This window comes from Euleptes europaea, chromosome 18 (genome assembly GCF_029931775.1).
Source record: "Euleptes europaea isolate rEulEur1 chromosome 18, rEulEur1.hap1, whole genome shotgun sequence".
NCBI lineage: Eukaryota > Metazoa > Chordata > Lepidosauria > Squamata > Sphaerodactylidae > Euleptes > Euleptes europaea.
Window position 1 is genome coordinate 36,649,685 of NC_079329.1, and position 15,755 is coordinate 36,665,439.

Below are 15,755 nucleotides of genomic sequence, written 5' to 3' on the forward strand. Positions count from 1 at the left end.
TTTTTAAAAAAAAAGAAACCCACAACCTCCCCCCACCCCGCTCATCATGTTTAAAACACGGAATTGATGCTGAGCATTCAAAATCTTCGACGGCAGCTTTGACAAGCGTGGCTATGAAATCCAAGGGTCACAGGCAGTCCGAAGACGTAAGAAAAAAAGTTGCAATTCAAACAGGACAAAAGTGGTTTGAATCGTTTAAGAAAGATGATCCGATGCACGCGACTCCAATGGTTTTAACAGACAGTACTAGTGGTTACAAGGGAAGTCAGTTGGGTCAATCTCCAAAGGTTGAGGACTCCACTCCTCCCCAACATGAGATGACCAAAAACGCCAGATTTCTAGCATCCCGAATCAATACAGTACATTGTTTTTTTAAAAAGTGCTAGCCCCGATGAGCCAAATGTCATCTTCTAGGGTCTGCGACTGGATCAAGGTCAAACAAGACCAACTGTGCCACGATTAAATGAACATGGGTAGAGTTGTGCTGCAGAGGCCATGTGACCCAGCTGGTCCAATCCATGCTGTCTTTGTAGCACACCAAGTCTCTCATTACCTGGTGTCACCTCTTCTTCCAGATATCGCCGCATCTTGAGGTTATACACATCTTGTCTTGATTTGCCAGAAATGTTAAGGGGAAAGACCACATCAGTTCCCCCACCTCTTTTGAAATGACAACTGGTGCAAACAAAATTGTAATACCAAAGTTGGGGTGGGGGGAGTTCTCACTTCAATTTACTTAAAATGGCTTCTCAACAATAGGGTAACAGTTCGATCTCAACATGGCACACCGTTTCTGCCCAAATCTTAGAGAGAGGCAGAAAAAACACACCCCACAATAAGGGTGTTTGCTCTGTGTGAAGAACAAAAATCTAAATTGCAGGAACAACCGTTTGTGGAGTCAACTTCTGTTGTTTACTCACAGTTAGTGTCTGACTGTTAGGAGACTCTTCAAAAAATAAAGTGTTGATTGTAACAGTACTTAATTCCTCAGGTTTATGTTTGGATATTTCAGCGACCAAAAAGAAAGAAAGAGAGAAAGGCTCCGCTTCTCCACCAAGGTCTAGTGGAACGACGGAGACCCACAGCTACAAGCGAGTCGTCTGCTAAGCCACACCGTCATCACACACTCACAGAACACCAACCCCCAGCAGAGCGGACTGCATTCTTCCTGTGGTTTCGGAAGTAGCCTCTCCCCTCTTTCTTGCCAAGGGCGGGAAAATAACTATGTCAGAATATTGGACATAAATTCATTGAAACGTTTTGAATACTGCTCCGGATTGACAGTGGAAATCTCTGCTCCAGCCTGGAAGACAAAGGAACAGGTTAAAGCAATGGAGTTCTACTCAAACGCAAGACTCCCTGTCAGCAAATCCTGTCTCCGGGAAGCCTCAATATGGATTACTGTGAAAGTTCAGAAGGTGACTAACAAACTAACAGTTCTTTCCCACAAATGCCCCATTTCCACAGGAGAATCTAGGAGGAAGAAAAGGGTCATATGGTAAGTGTCTGAGGAGCTCAGGCATTCTTCTCATGCAGGGAATCCAGGAAAAAACGAAGTGTGCTGAATCTTGGTCTCCTCACTGCCTCTGACTGCACAAGGAGGCAGGATTAGGACCATCCTGACAGGTCCCCGGGGGATGCAAACTGGTGTCGGCAAAAAGCGATCCTCCTTGAGATAGAGTGATGACACCAAGTTGCCCCTCGCTACAACGTGGCTTTAAAAACCCCAGCTGTTTCCTAGCAGTTCTCTCTCTTTTTCTTTTTCCAGGAGGAAAAGACATTGAACACAGCCCTCATGTAGGAAAAAACAAACAGGCAGGGAATGGCACCAGAGCGCCCCACTGGTTTTGCACTCATTTTCTTGAAATGCCACTCCTGTTTGTGGAGCTCAGCAGGAGCCATCGTAGAGCCCGCTGATTTTCTGTTTGAAAAACCTTGACTCACACACAAGACTAATCTGAACGGGTCATGACACCCGAGAAAGACCTCTCAGGGCCCAAGCAGGAAGCTCAGTGTAATGTGGCAGGCAAAAGGCCAATGAAGCGTTCCAGGGGCTTAGGGCAGGGTTTCAAACAGAAAGTCTCCCTCTGTCATATACACACCACGCTTAAAATCCTGCATGCAGTTGTGGTCGCCACACAGAGATATTGCTTCGCTGGGGGTGGGGGAGGCTTTACTTCCAGGGTAATGGTCTTGCTGGTCAGGGGTCTTCACAAAGCACCTTAAAGATGGACTGATGAAAGAATAAGCCTTCGTGGCACAGAGCCCACAATGTCAGATGCATGAAGCGATGTGTTTCCCTCCTCATGTACACCTTTCCCTTGTTCCCCTCCAACTGAGGCTGGCTCCTCCCTGCCACCAGCACTGTGCCTAGGAAATGAGTTTTGAGCCATCTTCAGTACCAATGCTGAGAGCCCCTGGTCTATCTTCTTACTTCTTTGGCCTTTTCCCTTCCTCTTCTTGGGTGGAGCATGTCACACAAGTGTGTGTGGGCATTTGGGATATTTGTATCTTAATGTGGGCATTCTTGTGTTGGGTATTTTGAGGTATGTTTAATATTATCATGACTGCTGGAGAGAGCCAATTATTCCCTTCAACAAACTACTGCCCAATGTTCAAGACCTCAGATTTTCTTCTGAGCATGTGCTAACACCGCCATCACTTTGTCAACACTCCTTTTGTTGTGGCTTGTGTTGGCCATTTGTCCAGAAGATGTATATTCCCTTACGCTGGTTGTACTGCCAAGGAGTGAGAGCAGCTCCTAAATTTGGAAGGCGCCAGAAGGTTTCTTCTTTCCACTCAGACTAAACTAGTGAGGTTCAGGCCTCACATAGACATCTCTAGGATACATGCTGGAGTTTCCCTGTGAAGTTAGTTTGTCAAAAAATCATAACTTCCAGGTCAGCAATGGAGTGTCCTGGTAGATTGAAATATTTTTTTCCCATTCAGATAGCAAATTGTGTCCATTAATTCTTTTGCACAGTGTCTAACCTGTGTTAACTGGAGAAAGCTTTGCTGACAGAAGAGGGAACCTATCATGTTGGAGGATGGTCTGGCTGAGGGTGATCTTGGGCCAACCAGTTTCTCTTACCATCGAATACCTCCCACAGTTGTTGTGAGGGTAAAAACGGACAGAAGGAGAATGATGCACCCCACCCTGAGCTCCTTGCATGAAGGGCAGGAAAAATGTACTAAATAAATAAATATATCAGCATGGTGTAGTGGTTAAGAGCGGTGGACTCTAATCTGGAGAAATGGGTTTGATTCCCCACTCCTCCACGTGAGTGGTGGACTCTTAATCTGGTGAACTGGGTTTGATTTCTCCCTCCTCCAGCTGGGTGACCTTGGGCTAGTCACAGTTCTCTGTGAACTCTCTCAGCCCTACCTACTTCACAATGTGTCTGTTGTGGGCAGAGGAAGGGAAGAAAGCCGGTTTGATTCTCCTTAAAAGGTAGAGAAAGACGGCATATAAAAACCACCTCTTCTTCTTCCAAGTCCAGTGAGAAAGACGTATCCTTATCCATAATGGGCTCGAGCTCACTAGTGATACACTAGAGTGGTTTCAGCTGGAAGCTGTAGGGGGACAGCTGTCTTTTTTACCTCTCTCCTGCAATACTCTGCCCCAGCATATTTGCCTGGCCTTGTCAATCCATTTCTTCCTTGGATAGGTACTATAGTATTAAGAATTCCTGATGTAAATCCCTGCCTGAGGACCTGGAAAGAATGAGTCTGTACCGTAGTGCTTGGCCAAAGATGACACATCTAATGGTATACTCTGAATCCATACATCTGACAAGGTGGGCTCTAGCCCATAAAATCACATTCTTCAATACATCTGTCAGTCTTTATGGTGACACAAGTTATTTTTTTGTCTTTGCTGTAGTGGACTAACATGGTTGCCACACTGGAATGCATAGCGAAAGAATGTATAGAAAAGGGTGACCAAAATGATCAGAGGAATAAAGTGAACGATAGCGGGTTGATAACAGGAGGGGTAGGAAGGGGGAGAGAGAGAAATTATGTCCTCTCTGTCAGACATCAGAACATGGCCTCATCCCCTGATACTGACTGGCCGCAGGGTCAGTTACCCATCATTTCCTCTTACCCCGTGTTTCACAGTTTTGGCAGCATGTGCCGCTTTCTTCTTTGCATCATATGGCGTGAGGATATCTATAATGGCCATGAAATATACCTCCTTTTTAGGAGCACCTGGTGAAAACATGAATGAGAGAACGACGTGTTAACAGGGACAGACACCACCGTCTCTTTCCAGGCTTTGAACAGCAAGAGCAGCTGAAGAGCCGCCATCTGCTCTGGCGAATGGGTAGGGTTGCCAGCTCCGGGTTGGGAAATACCTGGAGATTCTGAGGTTAGAGCTTGAGGAGGGCGGGGTTTGGAGAGGGGAGGGGCTTCAATGCCATAAAGTCCAATTGCCAAAGCGGCCATTTTCTCCAGGGGAACTGATTTCTATCACCTGGAGATCAGTTGTAATAGTGAGAGATCTCTAGCCACCACCTGGAGGTTTGGAAAACAAAACGTTAGCCTGCTGTATGAAGGTTACAGAAATAAACCAGAAGTCTTATGAAGGCTTAAAGTATATTAATATGCATATAAAGCAAACATAAGATAAAAAATGATATTATAATTCATAACATATTCTTGGGAGCATACATTGTTGCCCCACCATAACCGCACCCCAATACACAGGGGAAGATCGGAACCTCAAAGCTACAGACACTAGGAGCCACTTACGCAGAACTTCAACGCATGTTATTTTACGTTGTGCTCTAGTGTTCTATTTACTGTCAATGTTAACAGCCCTTTACATCTGTAACTTTGTGATTTATGGTGGGGCAACAATGTATGCTCCCAATAATATGAATTATAATATCATTTTTCTATCTTATGTTTGCTTTATAGGCATATTAATACACTGCTGGTTTATTTCTGTAACCACCTGGAGGTTGGCAACCCTACTTATGGGCCAAGGGCCACATTTACAGCCTGACAGGTGGCCAGAGACAGCGGCTTCCATTTCTCAGTGAAAATCTTGATTTGGTAAAAAAACAAGGATGCCCTGAGCACAGACGCAGCCCCTCTCTCTCGTCTGCTATGTCATACATGACAGGGAGTTGATTTATTTTTGAGGGTTTTTGCCCTATAATAGGACATCCTCATGCCCAATCCAGCAGACTCACTTTTGCTTTCCAAGGGTAAAAGTCCTTATTAAAAAATCAAATGCCAGGGGAGCCCTATGCTGGTCAGGGTGAAGCCAAGCTGTGGAAGGACTAGGGTCCTTCTGGGCACTGGGGTGTTTTTCACATTTTCTACTTCCAGGGAACCTTCAGGTTTTTTCTTTGCAGACAAGTTGGTGTGATGAACATCTGCCATAAAACGCTGTGTGCTGCAGACAATTCTAGGACACGAGCCAGGGTTGCTGGCCTTCGTCATCACTCCTGCTCGAGATCTGAGAATGGACCTGACACTCCCTTGCGGCTGCACCTTGCAGGGGAAGTTCAGGAGGTACCCTTTCAGGGATGTTCAGTCACCCTCACTGGTCTACTTGAACACATGAACACATGAAGCTGCCTTATACTGAATCAGACTCTTGGTCCATCAAAGTCAGTATAGTCTACTCAGACAAGCAGCAGTTCTCCAGGGTCTCAGGCAGAGGCCTTTCACATCCCCTACTTGCCTAGTCCCTTTAACTGGAGATGCCGGGGATTGAACCTAGGACCTTCTGCATGCTAAGCAGATACTCTACCACTGTACCACAGCCACTTATTGAAGAACCCCTGATGGGATTCCCTAGAAGGCAGTCTGGGCCAGGTGCTCGGGGAGGTATGCCCTTCTACACAGCTGGAATCTGGAATCTAGATCTTAGATCAGCACAGCAGGACCCCTGGAAGGAAAGGGCACCTCAAGGCATGTCTTCGTGCCTGGCCCTGTCTCCCAATGTACAACACAGAAACACACATGACCTCACTATGGCAAGTAAAATGCATGGGACTGTAGTAGTATTCCAAAGCATTCTGCGAGTTTAAAGGTGGTGGGCTAAGGGCAAGATACAAGGTAGAGCACATTTTTCTCTTCCTTGCTAGAGTATTCCCATGATAATGTAATGTACTATTACACAGCAAAATGCTAAACATGATACACATAATACGTTCTGCTTTTCAGACTCAGGGCTTCTGTGGTTATTTTGAATGTCCAAGGCTCTTTCTAAGGCTTATTAAATTACTTCCAGTGAGCCGCTATTCGTTTTCTTATGTAACACAGGTTAAAAATTGTTATCTTTGATCTCTTCCCCCCCACCCCAAAGTTTTGCATGACCTACAGTGATGTCATTAAACGTTCACAAACATTCAAATTGCTCTGGATGAAGTTGTCAGCAACATAATTTCGGGCTGGGTCTAGCCAGCATTTTCACTGCATCTCACCCAATTCTCCTCTGTGCCTACAGCCTTTCCTGCACTGGTTTTTATCTGTGAAGGTCTTGAGACCCCCAGAATAGCCACGTTTGGTGGTCAAGGGGACTCCCTCTTTTGTCATAGGCTGGCTGGATTTCGCTGCCAAATTCGGCCTGAATATATTTAATGTATATCAACTGTGTATAAGAATTTTGTAACAGATAATTTTATATGTAGCCTGTAATACAGGCCCTGTGTTTTTACCAGTTTTATACTGAACACCTTGCAATAAATATAATTATTTTGTTATAGTTTCTAGTTCAACCTTTGAAGTTCCTTCTACATATCTGGTTGAGTTGGAGTGGTGGAGTCTGATCTGGAGAACCCGGTTTGATTTCCCACTCCTCCACATGAGTGGCAGAGGCTAATCTGGTGAACTGGATTTGTTTCCCCACTCCTACACACGAAGCCAGCTGGATGACCTTGGGCTAGTCACAGCTCTGATAAAGCTCGCTTAGCCTTACCTACCTCACAGGGTGTCTCTTGTGGGGAGGGGAAAGGAAGGTGATTGTAAGCCAGTTTGAGTCTCCCTTAAGTAGTAGAGGAAGTCAGCATATAAAAACCAACTCCTTCTCCCCCCCTTTTTGTTGTTGTTCTACTGGATTTCGCTACCTCCACCTTTATATTACAAGATTGGCAACCTGTTGACCTTTCACCAATGGCTTTCATCCCAATGTCTTTACACTTAGCCTCCACCCCACCCACACTCACTTTCATGGCTTTTCATGGCGTAGACATCCACAGACGCATCAAACTCCCCAGGTCCAAAAAAATGGGGGAAGTTGAGAAGGTTGCCAGGACTGTCAGGGGGGGTCCCATAAGAACCAACGGGGTTCCCCCCGATGCCATCGTTCTCGCACTCTTCGTCTTCCGCCCTGTCCTCCACTTCCATCTCTTCTTGCTCTGCACGGTCCACATCGTGGATCCCCACCAGCAGGCTGTAATCCATTATCTTCAGCTGGGCAAGAAACTGGGAACCGAGAGAAAAAGAGAGAAAAGGTTCTGCTCAGCTGTCAGGACCGCGCCCCCACGTCTGCCTGCCCTGGGACAGGCTCCTTGAACCACCTTCTAAACTCCAGTCCTTAGATCCACACCCTGCTCACCTTTCATTAGCTGAGGATCAGCCTTCCTTTCTGTTGACTTCCTTCTCTGATCAACTTAGGCCACTTGAGCTCAATTTGTTTTTCCCCTCCTGGTCAAATAATCTCTCTCCTTCACCTGCCACACTGCCTGAACTTATCCTGCCCCACCCCCTTCACTTCAGGAGCAAATTTGGAGGCGTTTGTTTATTGCTTTCATTCCCCTTTCTGGATCTTCCCAAGCCAAACCTGAAAATGTCTCCTGGGGCAGACATTCCACTCCTCCCCCAACATGGCTTCTAGCCCCCCAAAACAAAATCCTGTCCTCCTCTCTGGCTCCAGCTGGACTCCCGCTCTTTCCCTCCGTCTGATCAATCTGCCAGGGAGGGGGACTGCCAGGCTGCTTCCTAGGGCCAAGTGGTCTGAAGTCTACTCTCAGGCCTCAGTTCTAGATTCTCACCAGGCAGCCTCCTCTGCAGCGCAAAGGGTAGGAATGCCTCCTTGAGCTCCTCCCACACTGCCCCACTCTGCAGCACCTGCCAGCTCTCCCAATGTCTTCCCCCAAGGCCACAAACTTCGCTTCTTTTACCCAAACCCCCTTTGACACCTTGCCCACACCCTTTTTGTTCATGAATTATTCTCCCTTCCTTTGGGTCTCTCCTCAAGATCTCTTTCTTCAGCAAAACTGTTCCTGAATCCCTCCAGCCTGCCCCATAGCTTCTCTTAAGAGATCGTCAGGATATGAATTTTATGACCCTCCTAAAAAACCTTTCCCGCCCCCACACGCACTCGTTTTGAGATGTTGGGAAATGCCACCTATTTTTTAAAAAGCTGCGCTGCTGTGAGGTCATAGCATGTTCACATTCTAACTGCTTGGGGGTGAAGTATAAGCAGCAGAACCACATACAGTAAAGGTGAGGGAAGCGAACGGTCAGTTTAGTTAGGAGAAAAGTATCACAATGCCTAAGTACAGAAGGGGCCGGGCATTGTTAAGAGAAGACAAATTTTCATGTGTGGGGGACTGGCTGCAAGGTGTAGGTACATCAGAGAAGGTGACCGCTGGCAAACAGTAGAGGCAGGACCTTGAATGTAAGGAATCAAGGAGTCGGTAGCCCAGAGTGTGACTGAAGGCACAGGAATATAGCAGAGAATGTTTAAAAATCTCTTTTTCTCCTAACCTTTCCTGACCTTTTCTGCCTCTTCCATTATGTTTAAATTGAGAGCCTGTGAGATTTGTTTGGTGTTCAGGAGGAAACTGTGGAGCCACAATGTCTTGGAGACAAGGAGACCAAAGGAACAGTGATAGAAGGGAAGCTGAATTACCCAGAGTGCCCTGTGGGGAGTAGTAGTACCTGGAGTAGTTGTTGTGGTCAGCTATGCTTTCTGGCTGACCCACATTCCCACTGACCCAACAGCTGCTCAGCACACTTTACCTCAACATCTCGTTTCAGTTTCTCCAAAAAGTTCTTTTTACTCTCCTCTCCAACATGGAGCTTTTGGCCTTCATTCAGGAAGTCATTGTCCTTAAATGTCGGTAGATCTTTGGCCTAGAGAGAAGGTGGGAATAAGTGCAAAAAATAAACACTTAACTTTACTCAGGACTTTTTAGGAAAGGGATGAAAAAGACACATGAAGCTGCCTTATAGTGAATCAGACCCTAGGCCCATCAAAGTCAGTATCGTCTACTCAGACTGGTAGCGGCTCTCCAGGGTCTCAGACAGAGGTCTTTCACATCATCTACTTGCCTAGGCCCTTTAACCAGAGATGCTGGGGATTGAAGCTAGGACCTTCTGCGTGCCAAGCAGATGCTCTACCACGGAGCCACAGCCCCTCCCCAACAATGGGAGTTACCTAGCAGGACAAGAACCAGGCATTCCATTTCATTTTTATCCTGCCTTTCCTTCATTGTGGAATTCCAGGTAGCAAGCACGGATGTAGCCATGACCACCCCAGTCCCATTTCGTGGCCTCAGTCTCTGTCCCTTTTGGTTGGCAACCAGCCCACCTGTCCCGCCAGCCCACCTGTGGCTAAAGAGCTGAGCCTCTGCCAGAGGGCGTGTGTATGAGACAGAGGCTAGGCTGGTGAGCAGAAGTACACTGCTTTTGCATGACTGAATGCTTACAGCCCCGACTGGCACAAATGCACAACCCGAGAGAGGCGGCTCAGTCAGATACAGGTCAGCTCTGTATCTATGACTCTATTTTCAGTCAAATCATGTTCGGATGTTTGGTCTTGATCTGGCCTAGCAGACAGGGCCTCTGGAGACTTCAGCCTGTCAAGAAGAAAGATCGCACAGATGCCCCGGCCCTTTTTGTTCCAGCTCTCCTTATTTGGGCAGCCCTCCCGTTTGAAAGCCCCTCCTGATCACAACTCCTCTCTTCCACAAGCATCCCCCCTCCCCCGCTTCCCTCCCTGCCGATGCAGAGGCTGACTTCTGACACCCCAGCCTCCTTTAAACCAAATACATGTCAAGCTTTTGTCTCCATTATTTCCCCATCCCTACAAGAGGAGCCCCATGGGGCAGTGTGGTGAGCTGTAGTACTGCAGTGAAAGCTGAGTTCGATCCTGATAGAAGTCAGTTTCAGGTAGCCAACTCAGGGTTGACTAGCCTTCCAAAGTCGGTAAAACGAGAACCCGGCTTGCTGGGGGTAAAGTGTAGATGACTGGGGAAGGAAATGGCAAACCACCCCGTGAACATAGTCTGCCTAGTAAACGTTGAGATGGGACATCACCCCATGGGTCAGTAATGACCCAGTGCTTCCACAGGGGACTACCTTTTACAACAAGAGCTGCCCTCAGCAGTTCTAACGTGCTTTGCTTTGGAATCATACCTGTGTGTCTCCGTTTCCCTTTGGCCCTAATCCAGGGGTCTCAAAACTGCGGCTCCAGAGTCGCATGCGGCTCTTTGGCCCGTTGAGTGCGGCTCTCTGAACTTGGTTCAGAGCCCCTGCTCTTGCGCCTTCTCGCGCCTGCAGCCGGGCTGCGGAACCAGCGCGCCTGAGAGAGCGGGCGCGCTGTCTCTCCCCCCCCCGCCGTGGAGAATGGCCGGTCCCCCTTTCCCTTGCCCTCAATGGTTGGGAGGCTAAAGCCTGCCCTCCCCTCTAGCCGCGCGATTGCTGGGCGGGCAGCTCGGCAGTTCCTGGCCCCCCTGCCCGCCTATCAGCTGTTGGGCGGGACGGGCTTCCTTTGGTAGACCTAGCCTCCGGCTGAGTCCCATTGGGAGGCCATGTCTACCCACTGGCTTTCTTGGCGGTAGACCTGGACTCCGAGGAGGGGAAAAATTGGTAGAGGCCAGGTCTACCAATTGGCTTCTATGGGCCTCCGGAGGCCAGGTCTACTGCCAAGAAAGCCAATGGGTAGACCTGGCCTCCCAATAGGCTTTTATGGCAGTAGACCAGGCCTCCAGACGAGGACTCCGGACGGGGAGGGGGAAATGGCAGGGACTTATAATTTAATTTTTATCAATAAATAAGATCACTATTAAGTATGATATCAAGTTTTATTCAGTGTACCTATAGTTTAATTAAGACTTAAAACTTTAATTAAAGTTTATTAAGTTAATAAACAGTGTACCTACCTATATAGTTTAAGTTTAAGTAATTTGGCTCTCAAAAGAAATCTCAATCGTTGTACTGCTGATATTTGGCTCTTTTGACTAATGAGTTTGCCGACCCCTGCCCTAATCCATGAGCTCTGTTCCCTGGACCTCTCTTGGATTTATCCCTTGAACTGCTGCTTGCCATGCCTGCATGTTCCTAAACCACCCAAGATGATGCCTCCATGTACTTTTCTAAAATCAGCCTGCTCATTCCCAAGGATGTTATTTTATTTGACCCAGGTTTTACACTTCCCAAAAAGCATTGCAGTATAAAGTTTTCCAATGGCACACAGTAAACTTACTGGACGATAACTGGTCAGGTTTATCGGATCACCCTTTTTATAAATCGGGACAATTATCGCGCTACGCCACGCTTCAGGCATGCTTCATGCTTTCCACCTGGGGCCAGAAACTGCCCATCAGTCTGGGTCAATTTTAAACAATTCTGCTGGTATCAGGTCAGGACCAGGTTCTTCCCCCTTTTTTTGTTGCTTAATCAAGGCCTTAATCTCACTAACTGTTACTGGGGGGCTTCTTTCGTATCTGGCGGTAATTTCGGTCTGCCATCCAGAATATCACCATTTTTATTTGCGAAAGTGGTAGTAAAAAAGGAGTCCCAGACAACTGCTGGAATGTGGCAAGGTGCAGGAAACCTTGTGTTTAATCCTTTTGCTATTAAGGTCCAGAAAATATAAATAAATAAATAAATATAAATAAATATGTATGTATGTATGTATATTTACAGCCCAGAATAAACGTCTCCATGTAAAACACAATGTAATGTGTCTTTCTTGCCTCCTTGCTGTCTGTCCCCTTTCCTCCTTTCCTAAACCCCTTTTTTCTGAGATACATCTTGCATAGTGTGGGTAAGTATCACGTGGACATTGAGATCGGGTACAAGTACCTGTAGGCTCCTTGGAGATTTTGTGCTCCAGGGTACTTGACTATCACTCTGACTGCTTACTTGCACTTGGGCGCTCCCCAATAAAAGTTCTCTGATTATTCTACTCAACTCGTGCCTCCACTTTGCACTGGGGCCCTGTTCCTTTTTTCAAAAAAAAAAAAGGTAAAGGTCCCCTGTGCAAGCACCGGGTCATTCCTGACCCATGGGGTGACGTCCCATCCTGACGTTTCCAAGGCAGACTTTGTTTATGGGATGGTTTGCCAGTGCCTTCCCCAGTCATCTTCCCTTTACCCCCAGCAAGCTGGGTACTCATTTTACCGACTTTGGAAGGATGGAAGGCTGAGTCAACCTTGAGCCGGCTACCTGAAACCGACTTCCGTTGGGATCGAACTCAGGCCGTGAGCAGAGCTTGGACTGCAGTACTGCAGCTTACCACTCTGAGCCACGGGGCTCTTCCCTTTGTCAAAAGATCTCCTAAAATAAGAGTGAGGTGCTCTCAAGTGAAGACCGTGGGCACATTTCTATCCATACAGGTGTTAAAATAAGTCAGCAGCTCCTGCTAGGAGAGGAGGGAGGGACAGAAGGAGAGAAGTGTCTCTCCTACACTAACTCTGAGTACAGTTAGGTAAGCTTGGGTAGTGAAACGCTCCCATCACTACCACCAACTACATGACTTAAATGTAATCTGCTTCAGTGGGGAAACAAAGTCCTTCCTCACTTTGCTCTTTTCTTGAACACAGCCACCATTAAACCCCCAGCAGCATTTTGTAGCTTTACTCAGGATGCCAGAGAGAGATATTTTTAAAAGACCCTCCCCAACAACTGTTCTTACCTTTTCCTTGTCACTGGCTTCTCTAGCTACTGTTGAACCCTGGAAAGGTTAAAAAAAAAGGAAGATGGAAGGACCAACTTAAGAGCCAGGGCATCTTAACATTAAACACAAAGTCCCATCCCTGAGTCCCACTTAACTAAGGATAAAACCAACATCTTTCCTAAGAGATAATGGGATGGATATAAAGAAAGATGAGAATATAATAGACTCTCAGGAGCAAAGTTTGTTTACCACTTTTAGCCATCTCCCAGCGGAGGAACAGCAGGATATTGAACAAAAGCTGGGAAAATTGCAGCAAATCCTAGCAGGGATTAGGCAAGGTGAGAGTAAGATTAAGTTTTACAAAATCCCTAAACATAATAACTTGATTGAACATACAGCTCAAGTAATTAGGCCAATGGAAAATGAGGAACTAAGGATCATTCTGTGTGATCAGTATTGTCTCAGTCGCTTGTGGGCAGCTTCCTGTTACCCTTTCCTCATAGAGATGTTGCATTCTATGAGTAGGAGCAGGAATCCTGAGGCCCACTGCGGACAAATGGAGCCCCTGCCAGGCGACTGCCGTTTGCTACTGCTGGGATAGCTTAACAAAGCTATCCTTCTAGAACGGGCATTCTTCAAGGTCTTTACCATACCGTGTTTATATGGGGAAATGTGACACTTACCCTAGTCAATAGCCATAAAAACTAGGAGTAGAACTTCCATGTTCAGGGGCAATAGACATATGTGTATGGAGGATGAAGAAGAAGAGTAGTTGGTTTTTATATGCCAATTTTGTCTACCTTTTTTAAGGAGTTTTAAAGCTGCTTACAATCTTCTTCCCTTCCTCTCCCCACAACAGACACCTTGTGAGGTAGGTGAGAGAGCTCTAAGAGAGCTGTGACTGGCTAAAGGTCACCCAGCAGGCTTAATGTGTAGGAGTGGGGAAACCAACCTGGTTCACTAGATTAGAGTCTGCCGCTCATGTGGAGGAGCGGGGAATCAAACCCATGCTGGCTCTTCCTCAGGCCCTGGTTCCAAGCTTCCTTAGCAACAGCTGGTGTGTGACCCATGTCCACAGACACACACCCAGCCCAGAATCACAAGGCACCTGAAAGGGCAGGAAACCAGGTGGCTGAGCCCCCCCCCCCCCCCGCCCATACATTTACAGCCCTCACCTTGAGATCATATTTCCGATGCACTGTGAGCCGGTGGCTAAACACGTTCCGGGTAACTACCATGTAAGTTTCCATGCCATCCACAGTGAGCCTGTACATGCCAAGGAACTGAGGGAGAAGCGTGTTTCCATGGCATTCCACAATGAACTGGGAGGGGAGGAAAAAGGGGAGAATGACAACACATTGTCAACGTGAGGTTGCAGATCTCCACTGTACCCAAAGCGAAATGAAGGCTACGGGGCCTCCCCAATTTTGCAAGATTAATAAAAGGAGAAATCTGAAACAGTGTGAACATTTCAAAACAGAATTTGGAAACCGAGCCCATTTCCAAAAAGTAAGCGCCAACAGGACACAACCTCTCTGAGTGGAGGTGAAGGCAGGGTACCGGATCGCAGTGGCTTCGCTCAAAACCTCCCTTGGGGGGCGGGAGGCAGAGCAGTCCACAGAGGTGACCTCATTCCATTTGCCTTACTTAAGAATCCTGAAGGCCAAAATGCCCATTTATGCAGGGATGTTTCCCTGCTGTCACCCCTGACAATGGTTTCAGGACGTCCTTCTGATTACGCAGGCCTTTCCCACCTGTCAGAGGTCACCTCGCACTCCCCACATGTTTCCGCACGTTTTGCCTGCGTTTTCTGGATTCTGGCTAAAACAGCATCTGGAAAACATGGGCAAAACGTACAGAAATGCGTGGGGAGAGCGATGTGACCTCTGACAGGCGGGAAAGGCATGCATAATCAAAAGGAAGTCCCGAAGAAGTCAGCGGGGGTGACCACAGGGAAACAGCCTTGCATAAATGGCCCAAATATGACTAGGAAACTCGTGCTCCAATCCCCCTCCCCACCTTGATCTCTAACTTTATTTAAAAGGAAGAGAATGGTGGGGAGACCAAGTATTCTCGGGTCAAAAGCACTGGGGTTAGGTGGGGTTTAAACCTCCACTCCCTCCCACAATGTTTCCCCAACAGTTTACTGAAGCCCCAATTAGCATCGCAAGTGGGAAAAAGACAGATATGATAGAGGGCTTTTTTCCCCTTTGCAGATGCAATAGTAGCAGTGGGGCAGGCAGTATGATTTAGATACATGGAAGAGCACAGTTGGAAAGGGTTAAGCACACTCACCCACCCTCAGTCACTCTCTGGGAAGCCCTGCTGCTGCTGCTTTTAAATAAACTCAAAGACGCCAGGAAATCCTGTCACAGATCTCCCACATTCTGTCTAGTCTGGCCTTCAGTCCTCCAAATGCATTTGGTGTTCTCTGACTAGGCCTTGAACCTGGGTTCTAGAAGGCAGCTGCTTCCAGCCTACCAGCACTGGGAAGGTGCCTACAGTGTCTTCTTCCAGGGAACTTGCCAGCAGTGAGGACATCTGGTGAGAATGCAACACAAGAAAGGAATGGGGTGGCCTACCAGGCAAGTACCATCCAGTTACTTTGAGGGCAGCTACAGAAATGCCACGAACCCCGTGGCACAGAGTGGTAAACTGCAATACTGCAGTCAAAAGCTCTGCTCACAACCTGAGTTCGATCCTGACAGAAGTAAGTTTCAGGTAGCCGGCTCAAAGTTGACTCAGTCTTCCATCCTTCCGAGGTCAGTAAAATGAGCACACAACTTGCTGGGGGTAAAGTGTAGATGACTGGGGAAGGCAATGGCCAACCACCCCGTAAACACAGTCTGCCTAGTAAACGTCGGGATGTGACATCACCCCATGGGTCAGT

The 15,755-nt window shown here is 47.3% G+C and overlaps 1 protein-coding gene across 1 annotated transcript in view; it reads right to left on the bottom strand.

The window, feature by feature from the left end:
* Positions 1 to 1,078: 1,078 nt before the first annotated feature.
* The window catches only part of PIP4K2B (phosphatidylinositol-5-phosphate 4-kinase type 2 beta), a 35,664-nt gene continuing 20,987 nt past the window's right edge, over positions 1,079 to 15,755 (bottom strand). The window contains exons 5-10 of the mRNA XM_056863243.1: positions 14,041 to 14,187; positions 12,884 to 12,922; positions 8,983 to 9,096; positions 7,182 to 7,440; positions 4,106 to 4,209; positions 1,079 to 1,303 (exon numbers count right to left, since the gene is read on the bottom strand). Of these exons, the coding sequence (XP_056719221.1) occupies positions 1,223 to 1,303; positions 4,106 to 4,209; positions 7,182 to 7,440; positions 8,983 to 9,096; positions 12,884 to 12,922; positions 14,041 to 14,187 (744 nt within the window). The 3' untranslated portion in view covers positions 1,079 to 1,222. The remainder of the gene's footprint in view (positions 1,304 to 4,105; positions 4,210 to 7,181; positions 7,441 to 8,982; positions 9,097 to 12,883; positions 12,923 to 14,040; positions 14,188 to 15,755) is intronic.